This window comes from Gopherus evgoodei, chromosome 1 (genome assembly GCF_007399415.2).
Source record: "Gopherus evgoodei ecotype Sinaloan lineage chromosome 1, rGopEvg1_v1.p, whole genome shotgun sequence".
NCBI lineage: Eukaryota > Metazoa > Chordata > Testudines > Testudinidae > Gopherus > Gopherus evgoodei.
This window is the reverse complement of record NC_044322.1, coordinates 733,566-755,387: the sequence shown is the minus strand read 5'-3', so window position 1 is coordinate 755,387 and position 21,822 is coordinate 733,566. Positions and strand designations below refer to the sequence as shown.

The window sequence follows — 21,822 nt, the reverse complement described above, 5'->3', positions numbered from 1 at the left end:
TTTCACACAGCGCACAGTCAATCTGTGGAACTCCTTGCCTGAGGATACTGTGAAGGATAGAACTAGAACAGAATTTAAAAGAGAACTGGATAAATTCCTGGTGGTTAAGTCCATTAATGTCTATTAGCCAGGATGCGTAAGGAAAGGTGTCCCTAGCCTCTGTTTGTCAGATGATGGAGATGGATGGCAGGAGAGAGATCACTTGATCATTACGTGTTAGGTTCACTCCCTCTGGGGCACCTGGCATTGGATACTGTTGGAAGACAGGATACTGGGCTGGATGGACCTTTGGTCTGAACCCGTGTAGCTGTTCTTATGTTCTTAAGTGAGCAGAACTTTGGGGGAATAGGTGGGGCAAGGGGCAGAGCCTTGAGGGAATAGTAAGAGAGGGTGCAGGAGACTCAAGAGTTCAGTTACCAAATACTGAAAGGTGGAAACCCTATGTGTTAATGAATTGTACCCAGACTGATTCCAAAGCTGACAGTACACAGTAAGGTCAGGAAAGGGTTTAATGTCTCTCTGATTGCCCAGTAAGTGATTCAGGGAAGAGGGCACAGCACCTGTCACCAGCCATCTCTGCACAGACTCAGTCAGAGAGTCAGGATAAAACTTTATGTCCCTTTATGAGTAAAGAGCCGAAGCACCCTCCCCCAGATCTGTTTGGTCCTCACCCCGTAGATGATGGGGTTCAGCATGGAGGGCATCATGTAGTACACATTGACTACGAGAATGTGGAAATGCAGGGGCACATTCTGGTAAAACCGGTAAAAGAGAGAGAAGAATAGATCTGGGATGTAAAAGACTAAGATGGAAAATAGGTGGGAGCTGCAGGTCCCCAAAGTCTTGAGACGAGCATCCTTTGTGGGGAGGGAGAAGATGGCCCTGAGGATCTGAGTATAGGACAAAATAATAAAAATGACATCTAGACCCATCACACAGAATAGTACAAAGAGGCCATAGTAACTGCTGATGCGGATGTCGGCACAGGCCAGCTTCAATACGACCATGTGGCCACAGTATGGCTGAGGGATGATGTTGGTTCTGCAATATGGCCACTGCCTCAACAGGAAGGGGTAGGGTAATACGAGCATGCTGCCACGCAGCACCACGGCCAGGCTGATCTTAGCCACCACACGGTTTGTCAGTGTGGTTGCATGTCTCAGGGGATTACAAATGGCCACATAGCGATCGAAAGCCATGGCCACGAAGATTCCTGACTCTATCACTGAGAAGGAGTGAAAGACATACAGCTGGGTGAGGCAGGCACTGAAACTGATCTCCCTGGCACTGAACCAGAAGATGCTCAGCATTTTGGGCAGGATGGACGTAGACATGATCAGGTCGGTGACAGCCAGCAAGCAGAGGAAATAGTACATGGGGCCATGGAGGCTCACCTCCATCTTCACAATGAACAGGATGGTGAAGTTCCCCAAGATGGCTATGACGTACATGGTGCAGAAGGGGATGGAGATCCAGACGTGGGCCGCCTCCAGGCCAGGAATGCCCAGCAGGATGAAGGTGGAGGGGTTGGTGAAATCGGTTGTGTTGGAATCTGACATGGAGTAGGGGAGAAGGTGTCCAACTCTGAGGCAGAACGGTCTCTCCTGCATGTACCGTATGTTCTCCTGACTTTCTGTATGTGCCCAGGCTGTAGGGTGATGGTCACAATACAAATGCCTGGGTGGAGAGACAATATTAATATGAGACACTGCATGTACTAATGGAGGCCATTCTCGTGGGTGAAGCTGATTGGTCACTCTTCACACACAGAAAAATGACATTTTAATTATTCAGAAAAATGAATTATGAACAAATGACCCTTCTAATGCCAATTCCATATTTTATGCTGCTCCATGTGTCAATAATGTGTTGTGATGTGGGAAACATTAATAGGTATCCGCAGGAATAAAATGAGTGAGGATACTGGTTATACATTTGCCAAGGTGTCACCCCCCACTCTGAACTTTAGGGTACAGATGTGGGGACCTGCATGAGATAACCCCTAAGCTTACTTAACAGTTTAGATCTAGCAGCTGCCACCATCAAATAGTTTAAACAAACATTTATGGGAGAATCATTTGGAAACTCTGTCTTACCTGTGAAATATTTCCCCAGTCCTTATCCCCCTTTTCGTGGCAGGACTGAGACTGATTCACCTCCCACCAATTCCTGGTGAGCCCAGATCCAAAAAACCCTTGGATCTTAAAACAAGGAAAAATCATTCAGTTTCTTAAAAGAAGACTTTTAGTTAAAGAAGAAGGGTGAGAAAAAAACATCTGTGAGATTAGCATGCAAGCTACTCTCACAGACAACGGATTTAAAACACAAAGGATGTCCCTGTGGGCAAAACCTTAGTTAACAAAGAAGCCCAATTTGATTCCCCCTCTATGCAAAATGAAGTCACAAAAGAAAATAAACATTATTTAATACAGTCCTTTTTTAAACAAGTACGACTTTTAAGAAATGTTTGATGGCTGATTCCTGGATCCTCTATTCCGGCACAAACTTTTCTGAACAGACAAAGACTGATTTCCCTCCTCCCTCTTTGAAAACATCTTGTCCCCCCATTGGTTCCTCTGGCCAGGTATCAGCTAGGCTAAGTGAACTTCTTAACCATTTACAGGTAAAAGAGGAATTAACTCTGGACTGTCTGTTTATGACAGCATTATTGTTCGTTACTGCAACGAAAGCCAGGCTAGAAAGTGCATGCTGTAGGGAGTTCCACATTCACCCAGTAGCTCAGAATCAGAGTGTAGTCAAAATGCAAACCTTTGGCAAGACATGTGCTGGGGGAAACACCCCAACAAGAATAGACCTCAGGGAAAAGATCGCAGTGTCATTTCGAGCAGTTCCATGGAAACACATGCTCCTTTGCAACAGTGGCCAAAACAAAGACAATCTTGGGATACATAAGGAATGGGATGGACAATAACCTACTCTGCACACACGTTGCGTTTTGGTTACCCAGTGTCCATAAAGGATGCAGCTGATATAAAAGGGGTTTCTGAGACAGGCTATCGGAATGGCATAGCCTGTCCTTTGTGGACAGACTGAAAGGTCAAGAATTGTTTAGGAAAGAGTCAAAGAAGGGAGATATGATAGAAGAGAGGATAATAAAGAATTGAAATGATTATATTGAAATGAACAAAGAGAGAAAGTTCCCTACTGGTAATATCTATAAACACTTTGTGCTTCAAAGGGGCTAATTCCAGATAACTGAGGCAAATTATCTGCAGAATTGATTTGGAGGAAAAATTTAGACAGGACAATGTTAATGAAAATTGGGAGTTCTTTAAGAAGAGTTTATTAAATAGAAGGCAGAAATTAGGCAGGGGGAGTAATATATAACAAAAGGGGGAAAGGGAAAATAGATAGGAAACAACACAAATTGGAAGTTATGAAAATTAATGAGGGATGTTAAATACCATGGAAATATCGATGATTGGTGGAGCTAAGGATCAGAAAAAGGAGGTTATTAAGTATATGATGTACAAAAGAAGCCCTTGAAAACCTTTAGGATGATTCCTACAGGTAGAAAAGAAACTTGTCTATATTGGAGAAAAGGTAGATGTGTTCAAGAGACAGTTTTGTTCTGCATTTGGAAAGAAGCTCACATTAGGAGATGAAATACTTTCCAGTCCATTAGCATCGACTGTTGAACAACAGAGTTATGAACTGACCAATCAATCACACAGCTCCTTGTGAGCCAGAAATCCACATTCAGGCAGCAGAAAGAAAGAAAGAAAGAATCAAACGCAGGACAGGTGTCTGTTAAAAGTAAATTATAAAAAAGAAAGGTAATGTTGAGAAAAAAAGCTTTGACAAGATAAGAAATAATGAAAAAGCTGATATTTGATTAGTTCAAAAAAAGTTTGGAATATAATTAATGCCCGTCAATAAAATGATGTATGGATAATTGGTCTTGTCAAATAAATCTGAATTTATCCCTTAATGAGAGGGCGTTTGGCTTATCAAGGGAACCGTGCAGATGCCATAGACTTTGATATCTCTGAGGCATTTGATTTTGTAGGGGAAAGTAATGAACACTCTACAGTACCACTGGAGCACAAGTTAAAGGGACTAAAAACTGGCTAACTGGCAGATCTAAGAAAGCAGATGTCAATGACCAATTTGTCAGTGAATGGAGGTTCGGAAAAGGATTTAACAGTCACTGTGGAGCTCCCAGTTTCAGGCTGTGGCCAAAAGGGCTGATGCGATCCCTGCATGTGTAAACAGGTGTTGGTGAGTTGGAGCAGTGGAAGGATTTTACCTCTGTCCATGGCATTAGTGAAAACTGACTGTCCAGACCGGGGATTCACATTTATAAAACAATGTTGAAAAATTGGAGAAGGTAAGAAAGAGCCACATAAATAATTGGAAGCTGCAGAAAATGCTGGCTACTGAGAGACTTAAGGAGCTTCCTCTATTTATCCTAAATAGTCATAACTGGCTCTGTGTTCTAGCGGAGAACGGCAGAGCAAGGCCCAATGGCTAAAAGCTGAAGCCAGACAAGTTCCAGTTGGAAATAAGGAGCAAAGGTTTAGCACTGAGGGTGATTAACCATTGGAACAAACTGCGAAGGGAAGTGGTGGATTCTCCAACTCCCCATTTCTGCCGACACAGACTGGATGCTTTTCTGGGAGACCTGCTGGAGGGCTTGTCTACACTTGAATTGCTGCAGTGGTGCTGCCATAGCGCTTCAGTTGTAGACACTGCTTACACCGATGGCAGGGTGTAATCCACCTCCCTGGGATGTGATAGGAAGGTTAATGGAATGATTTGTCCATCAATCCTATGCTGTCCACATGGGGGTTAGGTTGATATAGCTACATCTCTCAGGGGAGTGGGTGTTTCTTGCCGTTTCAGAAAAGACAAATGCAATGTTAGGCTGTATTAGTGGAGGCTTAACGTGCAAGTCTCAGTCAGTGATCGGACCGCTCTGTTCAGCTCTGCTTAGGACACAGCTGCAGTACTGTATCCAGCTTTGGACACTGCTGTATAGAAAGGATGTAGAGAATCTGTAAATCCTCCAGAGTGGATTCCGGCTGCTTGGAGCGAGGAGAGACTGGGAGCCAGGATGCCTGGTTTCTGTTGGGAGGGGAATGGGGCTAGTGGAATGGGCTTGGAGCCAGTCTCTCAAAACTGAGTGACTGGGCAACCAAATGGCAGATGAAATTAAATGTTGATAAATGCAACATAATGCACATTGGAAAGCAGAACTCTGACTGTATGTATAAAATGATGGGGTGTAAATTAGCTGTTACCACTGAAGAAAGAGATCTCAGAATCATTGTGGACAGTTCTCTGAAAACATCCACTCAATGTGGAGCAGCAGGTGAAGAAGTGAACAGAATGCTGGGAATCATTAAGAAAGGGGTAGAGAATAGGACAGAAAATATCTCATTGCCTCTATATAAATCCATGGTATGCCCACAGCTTGAATACTGCGTGCAGATGTGTGTGCCCCATATCAAGATGTATTCGAATTGGAAAAGGTTCAGAAAGGGGCAACAAAATTATTAGGGGTATGGAACGGTTTCTATATGGGAAGAGATTAATAAGACTGAGACTTTTCAGCTTGGAAAAGAGACGATTAAGGGAAGATATGACTGAGGTCTATAAAATCATGACTGGTGTAGAGAAAGTAGATAAGGAAATGTTGTTTACTACTTCTCATAACACAAGAACTAGGGGTCACCCAATGGAATTAATAGGCAGCAGGTTTCAAACAAACAAGCAAAGGGAAGTATTTCTTCACTCAGTGCACAGTCAGCCTGTGGAACTCCCTGCCTTAGGATGTTGTGAAGGCCAAGACTATAACAGGGTTCAAAAAAGAACTCAATAAGTTCATGGGGGATAGGTCCATCAATGGCTATTAGCCAGGAGGGGCAGGGATGGTGCACCTAGTCTCTGTTTGCCAGAAGCTGGAAATAGACGACAAGGGAGGGGTCACTTGATGATTTCCTGTTCTGTTCATTCCCTCTGGGGCACCTGGCACTGGCCACTGTCCGAGGACAGGATATGGGCTAGATGGACCTGTGGTCTGACCCATTATGGCCATTCTTACGTTCTTACGTTAACAACTAAAGCCCTGAAATGCCAGAGGAAGTGACAGTGTCTCCACATTAACACACAGCTGGCTCCTGAGATCTTTAATCAGCTCTTACTCCAAGGGGAATTTTTGCCTTAGCAGGGCCTGAGCAAATTATGGGCCACAGCCTAAGAATTTGAGCTTGTATTGTACATCTCCTAACACCTTTCATCCTGAAGGATTCCCTGCGCCACCGAAATGCAGCCACCTCTGGGCTGGGGACAATCAGCTGGGGCAGGTGGGGGTACACAAAAAAGAGTGACATCTTTACCCATCATAGTGGATTAAACGCACCCCCTGTGCCAAGGGTCCTGGGTTATTTAATGGCTGTGCAGTGTGAAAAGCACAATAGAGTTACTCTCTCTATCCCATTCACCAATTTTGCACTAGGTTTACTGAGTAGTTGAGCTCCTCAACAAGAGATGGTACCTGTGAATCCTGAGACAGAAATGTCTTCCATGGAAATCCCTCTCAGGTAGCCGTGTCCAACACCTCTCTCACGCCAGCATATGGAGCAGCATCCCACACCAAGAGCCAAAGCTGTGTATGAACTGCTTATTATATAGCTCTGTGCAATCTCTGGGGACTCCACTTGGCCTCTGTGGGACAAGTGACATCTGGATGTAAACATGCTGGAGACTGGAGACACTCTAGCATATGTCTCTGTTTCCATCTATGTGCTTCTGTGCTCTTTATCCAGCTTTAGGAGTAAACAGTAATTAATGGACCTTCCCAAAGGGAGGTGAGAACATTCGGGCTCTGTGCTGAGTCAGAGAGCAATTGGCCGCACAGTGTATGTGTTTATATTTTAAAATCATTGCTGACTAGGAAGAAAGCTCAGGACAATGTGTAGATGTCTATACCCTGTAAATGGCCAGGATGCCTGGTTGGATAGTAGACAGACAGATCTGGAGAAAGATGACTGAGGGGAGACATGAGCAGTTTCTGAAGACACACAGGGCTGTCACTAAGGGATCAGAAATCAATAATTCTCATCAGTAACTATCATCACTGTGCAGAACCCTTCGCTGAAAGGGCTTCAAAACACGTAGCAAAGGAAAGTGACTATGATCATATCCTCAATACACAAGTAAGTAAACTGAGACAAAGGGTGACTTGACTTGATGAAGGTCAGTGAGAGAATGACAAACTGATCCCTCAAGTCCTGATTTTTCTGCCTTAACCACAGACTCTCTGTCACTAAGTGACGGCTTCAGAAGAGGGAAATGGATTCACCCATTAGGTGTGTGTGACAGACTTTCCTGGGGTGCAAACTGGAATATGGTTACTGTTGAGCTCTCTGCAATGCTCTGCCTACCAGTCCAGGTAATGACCTCCTCCCCTCCGTCAGGTGGGTCATTGGCATTTTCACAGACAACCATTTCTTCAGTAGGATCCACATCCTGTCTTAAAGAGACAGAGTTAATTTTCAAAAACTCATCGGGAATGAAGTCCTGACAAATGTGGACCTGAATTAGAGTATGTGACTCTATAGACCATTGTTGCAACCAGGGTCCCATAGTTACCCAAAGCTTGTACAAATGAAGTGTCTGTGGAAAGGTTGTAATTTGCTGGTTAGGATTGTGCTGTCTGTAACTGTGTATCCTGTTTGTATTTGAAGTTATGAATATTGGCTATGTACTTGTATCCCAACGTGTTTCATTCTGAGTAACATGAGTGAAGCATTTGGTCAGCTTCTTGAGAAAGGACTATGCTGGATAAGTGCTCAATCAAGAAACACTTAACTGACATTGGACCTTGGGAGACTCCCATCCACATCTGAGGAGTCTTCCTGGGAACATTCAAGGTAGCATGTGAGCAATGGCTCTCTGCCTGCAAACTGAGTCATGCATGGACATGTGACTTACCCATGTGACTCCAAACTCCATACTGCTGTTGTGATTTTCCACAGTTAGAACAAAGGTGTCCTTCCATCTGACAGAGGATATAAAAGGCTCTTAAAACCCCTCAATTTTGTCTTCTATCCTGCTTCTGACCTCTGGAGGAACTTTACTACAAAGTGATGCTCTAAACAAAGGACTGAACAACCCATCCAAGCTGGGATGTTTGTACTCCAGAGACTTGATTGGTTTAAATCAGCAGTAATCCCATCAAGCCTGAAACAAGCCTGAACTAAAAACTTCACAATTGTTGTGTGTATTTGTTACCATTTAACCTGTTTTAATTCTAATCTATATTTCTTTCTTTTTATGATTAAACCTTTAGATATTAGATATTAGTCCCTTTATGACTAAACAGCCGCAGCAGCCTGTCCCGGATCTGTTTGGTCCTCACCACATAGATAATGGGGTTTAGCATGGGGGGCATCAGAAGGTAAATGCTGGCAATGAGAATGTGGAAATGAGAGACCATATTCTTGCCAAACTGGTGCGTGAGGACGGAGGAGAGACATGGGATGTAGAAGGCTAAGATGGCACAGAGGTGGGAGCCGCAGGTCCCAAAAGTCTTGAGCCGAGCGTCCTTTGTGCGCAGGCTGAAGATGGCCCTGAGGATCTGGGTATAGGACACAGCAATAACAAATGGATCCAGAGCAAATACACAGAATACCACAGAGAGGCTGTAGTAATTACTGACATGGATTTCGGCACAGGCCAGCTTCACCACGGCCATGTGTTGGCAGTAAAAGTGGGGTATGATGTTGGTTCTGCAATATGGCCACTGCCTTGCCACTAGAATATAGGGGAGCATGAGAATGCTGCTACGCAGCACCACGGCTAGGCCGATCTTGGCCACCATGGAGTTTGTCAGGATGATTGAATGTCTCAAGGGATCACAGATGGCCATATAGCGATCAAAAGCCATGGCCATGAAGATCCCAGACTCTGTTACTAAGAAGCAGTGAAGGAAGTACATCTGTGTGAATGCTGGGCCTGCTCTGACCTATGACCTTATATGTTGCTATGCAGAACAGCTGTGCAAGAGACCTCCGCTGATTCTTAGAACAGCGGATGAAATACGCTATAACTGAACAGGATGCGCTTAACCGCAAACCGCAAGACAAAATGTAATTTGCATAAGAAGCACTGTTGACGTGTTTGCCTGTATTTCTAAATTGCATAAAAGATGCTCGGGGACACACATTCGGGGCGAGCCACATTGGGGTACCTGATCCTCGGTGAAGGACGTGCCAATAGTGGTCTCTGCCCGGTCCACGGACCGTAAGGAAATCGCAGTCAACTAGTAGCTGTGAGAATCTCGGAATCCTTGGAGACAAGGCCTAAGCTCAGACAGACGCATCCCCACCATGGGAGATCTGCCTTGAGTGGCGGTCAAGAGCCCAAGTGAGCGGGATTGGAAAGGGTCTCGAGACACATCCCCACCAAGGGAGATCTCGCATTGATCCCGGACCACCCTAGAGAGTATCCGGTTCCACCAGAGGCATCAGACGATTGGGGATACAGGCAAAACAAGGGCAAAATGGACTCAGCTTTGCTGCGTTTAAGCCATTCAAAGAGTAAAAGCCTGTTGCAATAACGGAACATATATAAGCGCTTATTCTAAAAAGGTAAGGTTATTACTAAAATGTACGGCCTGATCAGCTGTGACAATAAATATTCTAAAGATGGATACAATCGATTGAATTGCTGCTAGGGGATTGTTAAGTATTGTAATACTAGTTATCGTTTGAATATTATTGGAAGAATAAATAATAAAAAATTGTTTTTATTATAATTAAGCCTCTCGAAGTGTCAATGCTAAGAAAGAACTTGTGTGGAAGCAGCCAGCCGCTTAAGGGCTAACCCTCATTGGATATAAGAGGAGGCTCATGGCTGGGCCACAACTAAAAGTGGTGTCTCCACAGGAAAGATAGCGGTGCATGGTGTAGTCAGCAGGATTGACCACTAGAGGGGGCTATAATATAAAATTTAAATATTATACGTATAATAACCTCTAAACGACTTAACAAAAGCGGGCCAAAAACCCTGTAAGTAACACAATTGGAACCTTGGAAGAGGGAGGAAGGTTGAGTTCATGGGCTATTGGATATATTTTGAAGGTTTTATAGGGGAAAACGAAATTAAATATAAGGGGAAAATCCTAAAATACCAGTTTCAAATAATCAAGTGTTTTATTTGAAGAAGATTGGTTGGGAGATTTCTTGTGGAATAGTGGGATGGGTTTGGTGTAACTACCGGTAAAACACTGGACCTATCTGTTGGTGTTCAAAGGACGTAACATCAAAAGGACGGGAAGAACCCGCTGTTGGATGTCGATGTATGGGTTAGAGTTTTATAGTATAGAACGAGGGTGGGTCCTAATACCGATTACAAGAGCTCAGGCCAAGTTCTTGGGTTGGGGAAAAAGACCCACACCTCTTAAAATTTTCAGAGCTCTTACACTCTCACAGCTACATTGGTGGAATGATGAGGAGCCTTGGTCTATTAGGTATGACCAAATCGAGGGGAGTACGGTCTGGATTATCACATACGGACCAGGACAAATATGAGAGTCAGGAATTTATGGAGTTAGGGTTTAGTATATTTTGGTTTGTATTGTTCATGGGTCTTGTAGTATATGTAATTTTAGTTGTGGGGCTCACAATTATAGGAATTATGGGCTATGGATGGGAACCACGTGGTTGGGATATGATACGGCAATTAACAGCAGTATGTCTGATGTTGTGGCTGATGTTTCTGTTGATCCTATATTCTGTGTGGAATATTTGGATCACACAACGCCAAGACCGATTGTTGTTTCAGTATCGACAAAGATTAATGTTCTTGGATGAGACAGCAGAAGGGTCCTGTCCAGAAGGGGCATAAGGAATTATGGTATAAGAAGTTGCAGAAAAATTATATAATGTAAATAGAATGGCGGAAGGAGGGAGATTTCGAAGATATCCAACACCACCACCTCCATCCGTACCAGCAATCCCAGGATTGGTAAGTAATGAGCGTTATTGCCCACCGGGATCCGGGTGTAGATATAAACAAATTTATGATGAAAGAACTTTGACAGGTTTTGAACATCTCTTACATGTATTGAGTCATGATGTTAGTACCTTAACCCCAGAGTCCATATTTGGTACTAGGGTGAAGATTCGATATTCTGGCTCATGTAACTCTCTGCAGGAAGATGGGAGAGTTGGAGAAGGAAGGGGAATAGTAGAAGTACATAGTACACAATTAGGAGTGCTATGTATGAGTCAAACTATGACAGCGCCAACAGGAGGGGGTCATCCCCAGTTGCATTATTTTACAGTCATGCCAGCTGAGCATCAGCATTTTCTTAGAAAGTGGAAATTGAAGGGTGCTACCAAATTGAAAAGGAACGGGACACCTAGATTGCCGAGAATACAGTTACAACCATTATATAAAACAGATTCAAGTTGGAAAGGTTATCCAATTTGCTTCAAAGGAGAAAAACCTAGTAAGATTTATGGAAAAAAGAAGCAGCAAGTATTAGCAGAATATTCTAGCAATTTGATAAGAGCCCCCTCTTTACAAGAGAAAGAAGAGTTAAAACAATGGGAGAAACAAAACTTTGAAGCAGATGAAAGGACTGAAAATCCACCCCCTTATAATAAAATGTCCTATACTGAGCAGGACAAAAAACTAACTGAACCTGTAACTATGGCTATGGTTCAACAAATATGTCGAAGAATTTTTGATCAGGAATTAGGACCTGCAATAAGTAAACCTGATGACATTACCTATGTCACTTTAACACCAAACCCACCAGGAGAGAAGGACAAGAAGGGAATTTATCCGGATTTTAAACCCTTGATTAATCCAATAGCATCCAGAGAAATAAAACTAGAAGGAAATACCCAAAGGGAAGTCTTAAAATTTAGAGAGTATAATGACAAAGAAGAAGAAAGAATTCGAAACTTGTTTTCAAAAAATCTTAGGAAAATAATTGGGAGAATTTTCAGGGAAAATTTTAAACATTATTATATTGGGCCAGAAGAATGGTCATTGCTTTCCCGGGAATTTTTCCCAAAAGATAAAAATGAAGACGATCTGGGGATAGAATTGGGAAATAATCCAAGAACCATATTGAAAATAATAAGGGAACTAGTTAGAGCAGGGTGATTTGATAATGAAATGAAGGCAGAAGAGCCAGATGAAGTCCTGGGAGCAGTGGTAATGAGGGGATGGAAGCAGGGGAAAATATGGAGTAGCAAGAGTGACCTAACAGGAGCATTTATAGACTGGACAGACGGAATGGATCCCAGAGAAATAATTTCTAGGGGTCTCAAATATAAAAAACCATGGTTGGCAGATGCATTAGTACAGGCCCAAAACTTTTATGAAATAGATGGAGTAGCATTGGGAGGTAAACCAAAGAAAATAAGTGAAAAAATGGTAAAAAAGGAAAATAAAAAGAAAGAACAAAAGCCCCAGGGGGGAAGGGATTGGAGACAAATCCCAGGAAAGGAAAGGTCAGCATGTGCCTTCTTAAGGGATAAGGGAATGACTGAATCCGGATTGCAGGGGAAGGAGTTGCTTGAAAAGGCTAAATGGGAAGGATGGGTAGACAAATTTGAGCGCTAGGAGAAAACCCTCCTAAATAATATCTCCCGGGAGGGGGAAAAAGGCCTTCAGGGGGATAATTTGAAAAATTTAGTATTAATAGACCTAAAATATAATGGGAAAAAATGGTTATTAGATTCGGGGGCCGAAACATCTACAATTTGTAAAAAAGGGCCCAATTGGGAAAAAAGGGGAGATGCTTTAGTTGTAGGAGTGGGGGAAAAACTTGTTCAATATGGGACTATCAATATCCATGGGAATCAGTTAAAGGTTTTATTAATGGAACATGATTTTAACATACAGGCAATGAGAGATTGGAAGATGCTAAAGCATGATCCTAATGTGAAAGAAGGTCTAGAACAGATAATGCAATACATAAATGTGTTGCAGAATTCCGAGGTAACCCCAATTATAGAGATAGTGGAAAGACCAACGAAGGCAAAACAATATCCCTTGAATAATGAACAACAACAGGAAGCAAGAAAGTTAGTAATGGAACTAGAAAAAAGAGGGGTATTGGTGGAATGTTCCAACCCAGGGCACCTAAACCCTATATGGGTGGTTAAGAAAAAAGTACAAGGACAATGGAGATTAGTAGTAGATTGTAGAAATCTAAATAAGGCTAGTAGAATTAGGGCAGGAGGACCAGATATAAATAGAGTAATGGGATTTATCAGGGAACACGGGGATTCTAAATTTGGGGTATAATGGACATTGAAGATCAGTTCTATAAAATATCATGCCAGGACCCAAACAATTATGGATGCATTAAAACAGGGGGGAGGGTATTAAAATTTACCACCTTAATGCAAGGATGGGTAAATTCGCCCAGTTATGCACAGGATCAAATGGATAAGATTTTGGAGGAATATCCATGGTGTAATTGCTTCATGAATGATATAGTAATCTATGGAGAAACAGTTAAGGAAGTGCAAGAAAGAATTGATAAAATAATTTTAAAACTACAAAATAATGGATTTTCTATAAAAACGGAAAAAACTCAAATTGGAGAACAAGTAGAAATTATGGGAAAAATTTTAGGACAGGGAAGACTAAAATTAACAGAAAAAATAAAAGATATGATAAAAGCATTGGGCGAAAAATATTATAAAACAGAGAAGCAGCAACAACAGGCATTGGGAAAATTAATCTATTATAAAGAATGGGTAACCCCAGGTATAACAAAAAGATTAGGAGGAGCAATAGGATGTCAAGAAGACTTTAATGGAATTTTAACGGAGAGTCTTGAAGTTAGTGATCTAGATCAAGAAGTGAGTATTAGAATACCAGAAAAAATAGAAATTAAAGTCTCTATAGGAGCAACAGCCATAGAAGATAAGGATATAAAATGTAACATAGATATAATTTCACATGATAGGAATGATTCCTTCGATAGAATCATGGAAAAAATAGCAGAAAAGCACCCATGGTTACTGACATGTAAAGGAAGTATAATTACGGAAATAAGTCCGTATAGGAAATTACACCCAGGGGATGGATGGTGGAATAGTAATTGGACATGCATCCACAAAAGAATAGGTTATAAGGAGGGGGGAGAACATGTGAAGGCTATATGTGGAAACCTCATTCCTTTAGATGGTAGTAGTGATGGAAATAAAGCGGGTATATGGAGTTATGGATGTTCCATATGTGGAATGTTAAAGGCAGGGATTATAGATAAAAAAGAAAAAGAATTAAGTAAAAATTGTACACAGATAGCTGAAAAACGAGGGAATGTAGAACTATTTAGGCACTTTTGTCTTAATCATGCAGAGAAAAATCAATGGGTGATTGGAATAGACAGTGATTGGATATTTAGACAAATAATTAAGGACCAAAAGTGGGTTAGTAGACAAACCCCTAAGATAAGAATTCAGAAAATTTCTAGCCATCTAGACGAAGAATCTGAATTGCATAAAATGGTAGAAGAATATGGGGAGGAACGTGTTTACTTAAATCCTGTGGCACATGAGGATTATCACCCAACATTAAAGACAGAAAAACAGATGTGGAAAGAACTAGCATATTCATCAGCTGAAATAAGTAGAGAGCAGAAAAAGAGACTAAACTGTAAATATTGTGCGGAAAAGGCAGACCAAAAGAGAGAGGACAAAAAATATCATGTTCAAGAGGACTATGAAGGAATGAGAGTATGGATGCTGGATTTAATGTATCATATAGGAAAAGAATGGTTAGTAGTCTTAGTTAGAGAAACTTCTCAAATATACGTTAAACACCTCTCAAGTTTGTCCTGTGACTCAGTTGTTAAAACGTTAGAAAGTTTGTTCAGTACTTGGGGAATCCCGCAGTATGTTCTTAGTGACAATGGACCCCCATTCAATAGTAAAAAATGGGTAGAATGGGCAAGAGAGTGGAACATCATATTACATCTGCACATTCCACTTCACTCACAAAGTCATGAGGCAGTGGAATGTGCAATAAAATTGGCAAAACGAGGAATTGAAAAAGTAGGCCAAGAAAAAGCCTGGATGGCCTATCATAATACATTGTGGCAACCAAACTGTAAACTCATTATCTTTAAAACCCTGGACACCCAAATTTGCTCTACAAGAAACCGTATGGTGTCATAGGCCCGGAGAATCAGCCCAAAAAGCTGTAGTTTTGGATTGGGGACCAACCCCATATTGATATACTGTACAATTTGAAAATGGAATTGAAAAAGACGTTCACCAAAAATGGCTTAGGCCAAGTGAACCCAAACATGTATCTGATCATGATAAAACAGTGGTAATGACAGTTATTTAGATTTTTATTTTTCAGATATTTTTATGGATCTTGTGTCAAACCGCAGCTCAGGATGAATGTGGATATAACGCCACCCGAATTTGGTGGAATATGACGTCTATCTATGGATATGAGCAGTATATTTCATTGAATATGAGGGTGTTATTATTCAATCGAAGCATTTATGTAATATCATTTAATACTTCTGAATGGTTTGATATTAATGGAGGACATTATGGAAGGATGGTTCATTATGTAAATAGGACCCATTATTTTGATGGGCAACCAGTAAATTTTAGTAGTTCTGGCACGAACATTACACTATTAGGAGTAATGCATGCAGAGGGAGGAGGACCTGTGATAGGACCTGTAACGTTAAGAAATAAATATAATAGTAGTAATAATGTTAACAAAACCATTGATAGGACCTATAACTATAATAGGACAATAACTCATCCTAGTGGAACAATACACATTGACGTAGACACAACAGGGTTAATAAATTGGGGAGAAGTAGCGAATAATAGCATTAGACATTTTGTAGGGTATGGCGAGAAAATCTTTTCAAGCGGGTCAGTAGGCAATAATAGCGAAGATGCTGATTGTGGAGCTAAGTATTCATATTGCAGAATTGAGGAAACGATAGGAGTATAGTATGGTGTTCACATAATTGTTCATGTTCTTCCATGCCATACTATAATGTGAATCAATCAGGTCTCAATTTTACTTCTTGCTCTAACGATGGTCCTGAAACACAGGACAGTGATAAGGACGGCGGGGTTGACTGTGGGCTAGCTTGTTGGTGCATGACATATAAATCTATTCCCCCTATAACTAATTTTGCAATATATAAGGTAGATTATAGCCCATTTTATGTGGAAACTCGAAGACGAGAGAATCCATTTTGTCCCGGGCAAGAATACAATAAATTATTAATAGTTAGAGGAAATACAGATTGGAAAGGTAATAATTTATCTGTAACAAGAGAATATGAAACTGTATACGCTGTTACAAAATTATATCTAACAGGAAATGTGACAAAGGAAAGAGCAAGAAGAAGCGTGTCAGATTATTTAAACCCAAAGAACTATCATTGGATTGACAAATTTAATCAACAAATGGGTAACTTGGTGGGAGGAATTCAAGATACCCTAATGAATTTGCAAGAGGCAAGTTTAAAGAAAACTGATTCAATAGTGCAAGTTTTTCAAGTAATAATTGGACACATGAATAAAACATTTGATGCAAATTGTAAAAATAAGACGATCTGGGAAAGCAAGATTGTACCAATGAAAAAAGTTTATCATATATATGATTGTAAGTTTGAAAAAACTTGTAACCTTGCATGTAAGGTTGGATTGAAAGGCCCTATAATACGTCAGCATATTAATTGCACAACGAATGCATGTATGGAATATTGGAGTGCATTGTTGTATTATAATAATGGAAGTTCGTTAAAACGAAAGCAGGAATATTTTTGTAAACCGCCACATCTTATATATGGAACAGGGCGATATAGCTTGTATAGTCCATGTCAACCGGTACAATATGAAGCTAAAATGATTGTATATAATGAAGACTATGATAACGCCTTTTGCAGAAATGGAGTTTGTGGACTTTATTTTAATTGGATGTATTCAGACGCCAAAGGACGTATGATTGTGGCTCCAAATGGAATAAACGAAACGACGGCAATTCCTGCAAAATTTCCGTTTAACAGCACTCAAATGAAGACATTGATCAACATAATACGTGAACATCATTATGCAGAACTAACATATGTGTGGAATAACTTAAGGCCACTTCAAGCAACGGACATAATGGGACTTGGTGAAACATCTCCAACATTTAATCAATTTATGAACGGACTTGCTACAGCAGTAGCGGACGCTGGTTCTTGGCTAAATACGAAAATTGAACAAGGAATTGACCTTAGTAAAGGTGTTTTAATGCAGCCTGTTAATATAGTTTAAATGATTGCAGACAATATTATTTGGATATTAGGAGCTGTTGTAGTAGTAGCAGTATTAGGATTAATAGGAATCATTGTTAAAACTAGTATAAGGCCCAAGTATCAAAGGCTTATAGATGAAGAAGACTAGGTCAGACCAGTCTCAGCCCTTTTCATAAAGAGAGAGGATGTGAATGCTGGGCCTGCTCTGACCTATGACCTTATATGTTGCTATGCAGAACAGCTGTGCAAGAGACCTCCGCTGATTCTTAGAACAGCGGATGAAATACGCTATAACTGAACAGGATGCGCTTAACCGCAAACCGCAAGACAAAATGTAATTTGCATAAGAAGCACTGTTGACGTGTTTGCCTGTATTTCTAAATTGCATAAAAGACGCTCGGGGACACACATTTGGGGCGAGCCACATTGGGGTACCTGATCCTCGGTGAAGGACGTGCCAATAGTGGTCTCTGCCCGGTCCACGGACCGTAAGGAAATCGCAGTCAACTGGTAGCCGTGAGAATCTCGAAATCCTTGGAGACAAGGCCTAAGCTCAGACAGACACATCCCCACCATGGGAGATCTGCCTTGAGTGGCGGTCAAGAGCCCAAGTGAGCGGGATTGGAAAGGGTCTCGAGACACATCCCCACCAAGGGAGATCTCGCATTGATCCCGGACCACCCTAGAGAGTATCCGGTTCCACCAGAGGCATCAGACGATTGGGGACACAGGCAAAACAGGGGCAACAGTGGACTCAGCTTTGCTGCATTTAAGCCATTCAAAGAGTAAAAGCCTGTTGCAATAACGGAACATATATAAGCGCTTATTCTAAAAAGGTAAGGTTAATACTAAAATGTACGGCCTGATCAGCTGTGACAATAAATATTCTAAAGATGGATACAATCGATTGAATTGCTGCTAGGGGATTGTTAAGTATTGTAATACTAGTTATCGTTTGAATATTATTGGAAGAATAAATAATAAAAAATTGTTTTTATTATAATTAAGCCTCTCGAAGTATCAATGCTAAGAAAGAACTTGTGTGGAAGCAGCCAGCCGCCTAAGGGCTAACCCTCATTGGATATAAGAGGAGGCTCATGGCTGGGCCACAACTAAAAGTGGTGTCTCCACAGGAAAGATAGCGGTGCAATCTGGGTGAGACAGGCACCGAAATCGATCTCCCTGGAATTGAACCAGAAGATGGTCAGTGTTTTAGGCAGGATGGATGTGGACAGGACCAGGTCGGTGATGACCAGCATGCAGAGGAAATAGTACATAGGCACATGAAGGCTCGGCTCCCTCTTCACGATGAACAGGATGGTGAAGTTTCCTAACATGGCTATGGTGTACATGGTGCAGAAGGGGATGGAGATCCACACATGGGCTGCCTCCAGGCCAGGAATGCCCAGCAGGATGAAGGTGGAGGGCTTGGTGAAGTCAGTTGTGTTGGAATCTGACATGGAGTAGGAGAGAAGGTGTCCAACTCTGAGGCGGAACGGTGTCTCCTGGATGTACCATATGTTTCCCTCACTTCTTTTATGCGCCCATTGTCTAGAGTGACATTTGCAGTAGAAATGCCTGGATGGAGAGACAACATTATATTGCACACTACATGAACCGTGGGGAGCTGTTCTCATGAGTGAAGCAGATTGGTCGCTCTTCACACAAATAAAAATTATATTTTTTTTATTCTGTGAAATAAACTATGAACTTACCGTACTAATAGTAACTTTCTACTTTTTGATGCTCCATACATCAATAATTCCCACACATTGTGGTGAGGGAAACCTTAATAGGCAGCAGCAGTAAATAGAAGTGTGGATACTTGCTTCGTCTGTATGAAGTGCAAGCTGGTCTCCATATTGGAAGAGAAGGTTAAAGGACTAGTGAAACCTGCATTGCATCAGAGAACATGAAGATTTTCTGAATAGAAGTCAATGTTTCATTCTGGAAGAAAAACATGCCGAAGAATCAGAGAGTACAGTGCTGAATGGGGAAGAATATTGGCAGCATGTGATTTCCAGAAGAAGAAAGAGGAGAACCTATGTACCCGCAATGCAGATAGAGATGCAAAACCGTTTTCAGGCTCTCTGCACAGATACTACTCTGGAGAAGGACTTGGAAGAGTCCTGTGAGGGAAGGGATCCGAAGGAGACCCCATTGGCTGAAAGGCATGGGCTACATTTCCCTAGGGATGGGAGTTCCATGACCAGCACTCCCAAAGGAGGAAACAGGTGGTGGTGGTCGTGGACTCCATCCTAGGGGGGACGGAGTCATCCAACTGCTGACCAGACAGAGAGATTCGAGAAGTATGCTGCTTGCCTGGAGCTAGAATCCAGAATGTGGTGGAGTATCTGATGAGACTGATCAAGACCTTGGACTGCTACCCCTTCCTACTTCTCCACGTGGGCACCAGTGATACTGCCAAGAATGTCCTTTAGTGGGTCACTGCAGACTACATGGCTCTGGGAAAAAGGAGTTTCAGGCACAAGTTGTGTTTTCGTCCATCCTCCCTGTGCGGGGAAAAGGCCCACGTAGGGATTGTCGAACTATAGATATGAGTGCATGGTTTCCCAGGTGATGTCGGAGAGAGGATTTCGCCAGGGGACGGTGACCTAAACCCAGAAGTAAGTGAGGAAGTGGGATACCGAGAGGAAATACAAGGAGGAGGGTACAAGACAGGAAGCCTCCTATTCATGCTGGGAAAGTAGGGGAATCAGCTAGTTACTTTAGGTGCACGTACTCGAATGCAAGAAGCCTGGGAAAAAAGCAGGAAGAGTTGGAAGTCCTGGCACAGTCAAGGAACTATGATGTGATTGGAATAACAGAAATTTGGTGGGGCAGTTCATGTGACTGGAGTACTGTCATGGGTAGGTATAACTGTTCAGGAAGGACAAGTGGAGGAGGAAAGGTGGAGGAATTGCATTGTATGTAAGACAGTGGTATGCTTGCTTGGAGCTCCAGTATGAAACTGGAGAAAATCCTGCTGAGAGTCTTTGTGTTAAATTTAGAGGTGAGAGCAACAAGGGTGATGTTGTGGTGGGCGTGTACTATGGACCACCAGATCAGAAGGATGAAGTAGATAAGGCTTTCTTCAGACCACTAACTGAAGTCTCCAGATCACAGGCCCTGGTTCTCATGGGAGACTTCAATCACTCTGATATCTGTTGGGAGAGCAATACAGTAGTTCTCAGACAATCATGGAGAGTATTTGGAGAGTGTTGGGGACAACGTCCTGGCACAAGTGCTGGAAGAACTGATTAGGGGGTGTGCTCCACTTCACCTGCTGCTCTCAGACAGGGAAAAATTGGTAGGGGAATTAGAAGTGGGTGGCAACCTAGGCAGCAGTGACCTATGGCCAAACCGGACTGAATACCCCTGATCCTGTCTGATTTCAGAAGGTAAACCATCCCGGGCCTGGCTAGTACTTGGATGGGTGACCACGTGGGAATCCTAGATGCTATAAACAAGGGAGGAGGGATAGCTCAGTGGTTTGAGCATTTACCTACTAAAGCCAGGGTGATGAGTTCAGTCCTTGAGGGGGCCATTTAGGGCAGTGGAGTAAAAATCTGTCTGGGTCTTGGTCCTGCTTTGAGCATGGGGTTGGACTAGATACCTCCTGAGGTCTCTTCCAACCCTGATATTCTATGATTCTATGGTTGTTCCGTAATGTAATGAAAGCCAGGCTACAGAGCCCATGCTGTAGGGAATTCTTCATTCAGTGGCATGCTCAAAATCTGAGAGTGGAAAAAAAAACCCAGTCTTTGCCAAGACATGTGCCTGGGGGAAACATCCCAGCTAGAACATACCTCAGGGAAAGGATGTGGGTGTTATTGATAGGAGTTCAAGAGAAACACCTGCTTATTCTCAGCTGTGGCCAAAACAATGAAAAATGTTTGGAAAGGATGGACAATAACCTGCTCTGGAGATGCACTCAGTTTGGTCACCCAGTCTCTATAAAGGATACAGCAGACAGAAAGTGGGTTTCCAAGACAGGCTCTGAGGATGGGAGAAGCTGCCATATGCAGAGAGACTGAAAAGTCTTGGACTGTTTAATTTAGAGAAGAGACAAATCAGGGGGAATATGAAAAAGGGAGGAAAATAAAGAATGCATGGAACAAAAAGAGAACTGTTCCCAACCCGTAATATTTACAGACATGTAGTGCTTCAAGAGGGCTATTTCCCTAAAGCTGAAACAAATTATCAGGAAAACTAATTGGGAGTAAAAATGTATACAGCAAATTGGGAATGAAAATTGGGAATTCTTTAAGAAGAGTTTATTGGATAGCTAAAAATCCACAATTCCGTAGTCAAGAAAGTGTACATCTTTGGCTAACCACACAGTTCAAAGGTGAAGAGAAGGCATCAATAATAGGGGAGGGGAGAAGCAATATATAACACATGAAAAAAAAAGGGAAAACAGAGAGCCGACAATACACATTGAAAGTTTTTAAAATTCATAAGGGACATTAAAGGCATTAGGGAAAAATCAATGCTTGGCAGAGCTAAGGATCACAAAAAGGAAAAGGAAACTT

The 21,822-nt window shown here is 42.0% G+C and overlaps 2 protein-coding genes and 1 pseudogene across 2 annotated transcripts; 1 reads left to right on the top strand and 2 right to left on the bottom strand.

Annotated features, from left to right (window-relative positions):
- Positions 1 to 362: 362 nt before the first annotated feature.
- On the bottom strand, positions 363 to 1,559 carry LOC115645509 (olfactory receptor 52R1-like). The gene has a single exon (XM_030550264.1). It carries the CDS (start codon positions 1,557 to 1,559, stop codon positions 612 to 614), a length of 948 nt encoding a protein of 315 aa, XP_030406124.1. The 3' UTR covers positions 363 to 611.
- A 6,761-nt stretch (positions 1,560 to 8,320) lies between these two features.
- Positions 8,321 to 18,747, bottom strand: LOC115648000 (olfactory receptor 52M1-like). Its single transcript, XM_030555052.1, has 2 exons — positions 18,450 to 18,747; positions 8,321 to 8,976 (listed from the first exon to the last, which is right to left on the bottom strand). The coding sequence occupies exons 1-2, from the start codon at positions 18,745 to 18,747 to the stop codon at positions 8,321 to 8,323; spliced, it is 954 nt and encodes a 317-aa protein (XP_030410912.1).
- A 1,890-nt stretch (positions 18,748 to 20,637) lies between these two features.
- Positions 20,638 to 20,756, top strand: LOC115644666 (annotated as a pseudogene).
- The last annotated feature ends 1,066 nt before the right edge of the window (positions 20,757 to 21,822 follow it).

Bases quoted from the DNA above. Each gene is read 5' to 3' on its own strand.
- LOC115645509 (XM_030550264.1), bottom strand. From the start codon at position 1,559: ATGTCAGATTCCAACACAACCGATTTCACCAACCCCTCCACCTTCATC.
- LOC115648000 (XM_030555052.1), bottom strand. From the start codon at position 18,747: ATGTCAGATTCCAACACAACTGACTTCACCAAGCCCTCCACCTTCATC. The intron at 8,977-18,449 runs GTCTCACCCAGA...GAGCAGGCCCAG, and splicing joins GGAGATCGATTTCGGTGCCT to CATTCACACAGATGTACTTC.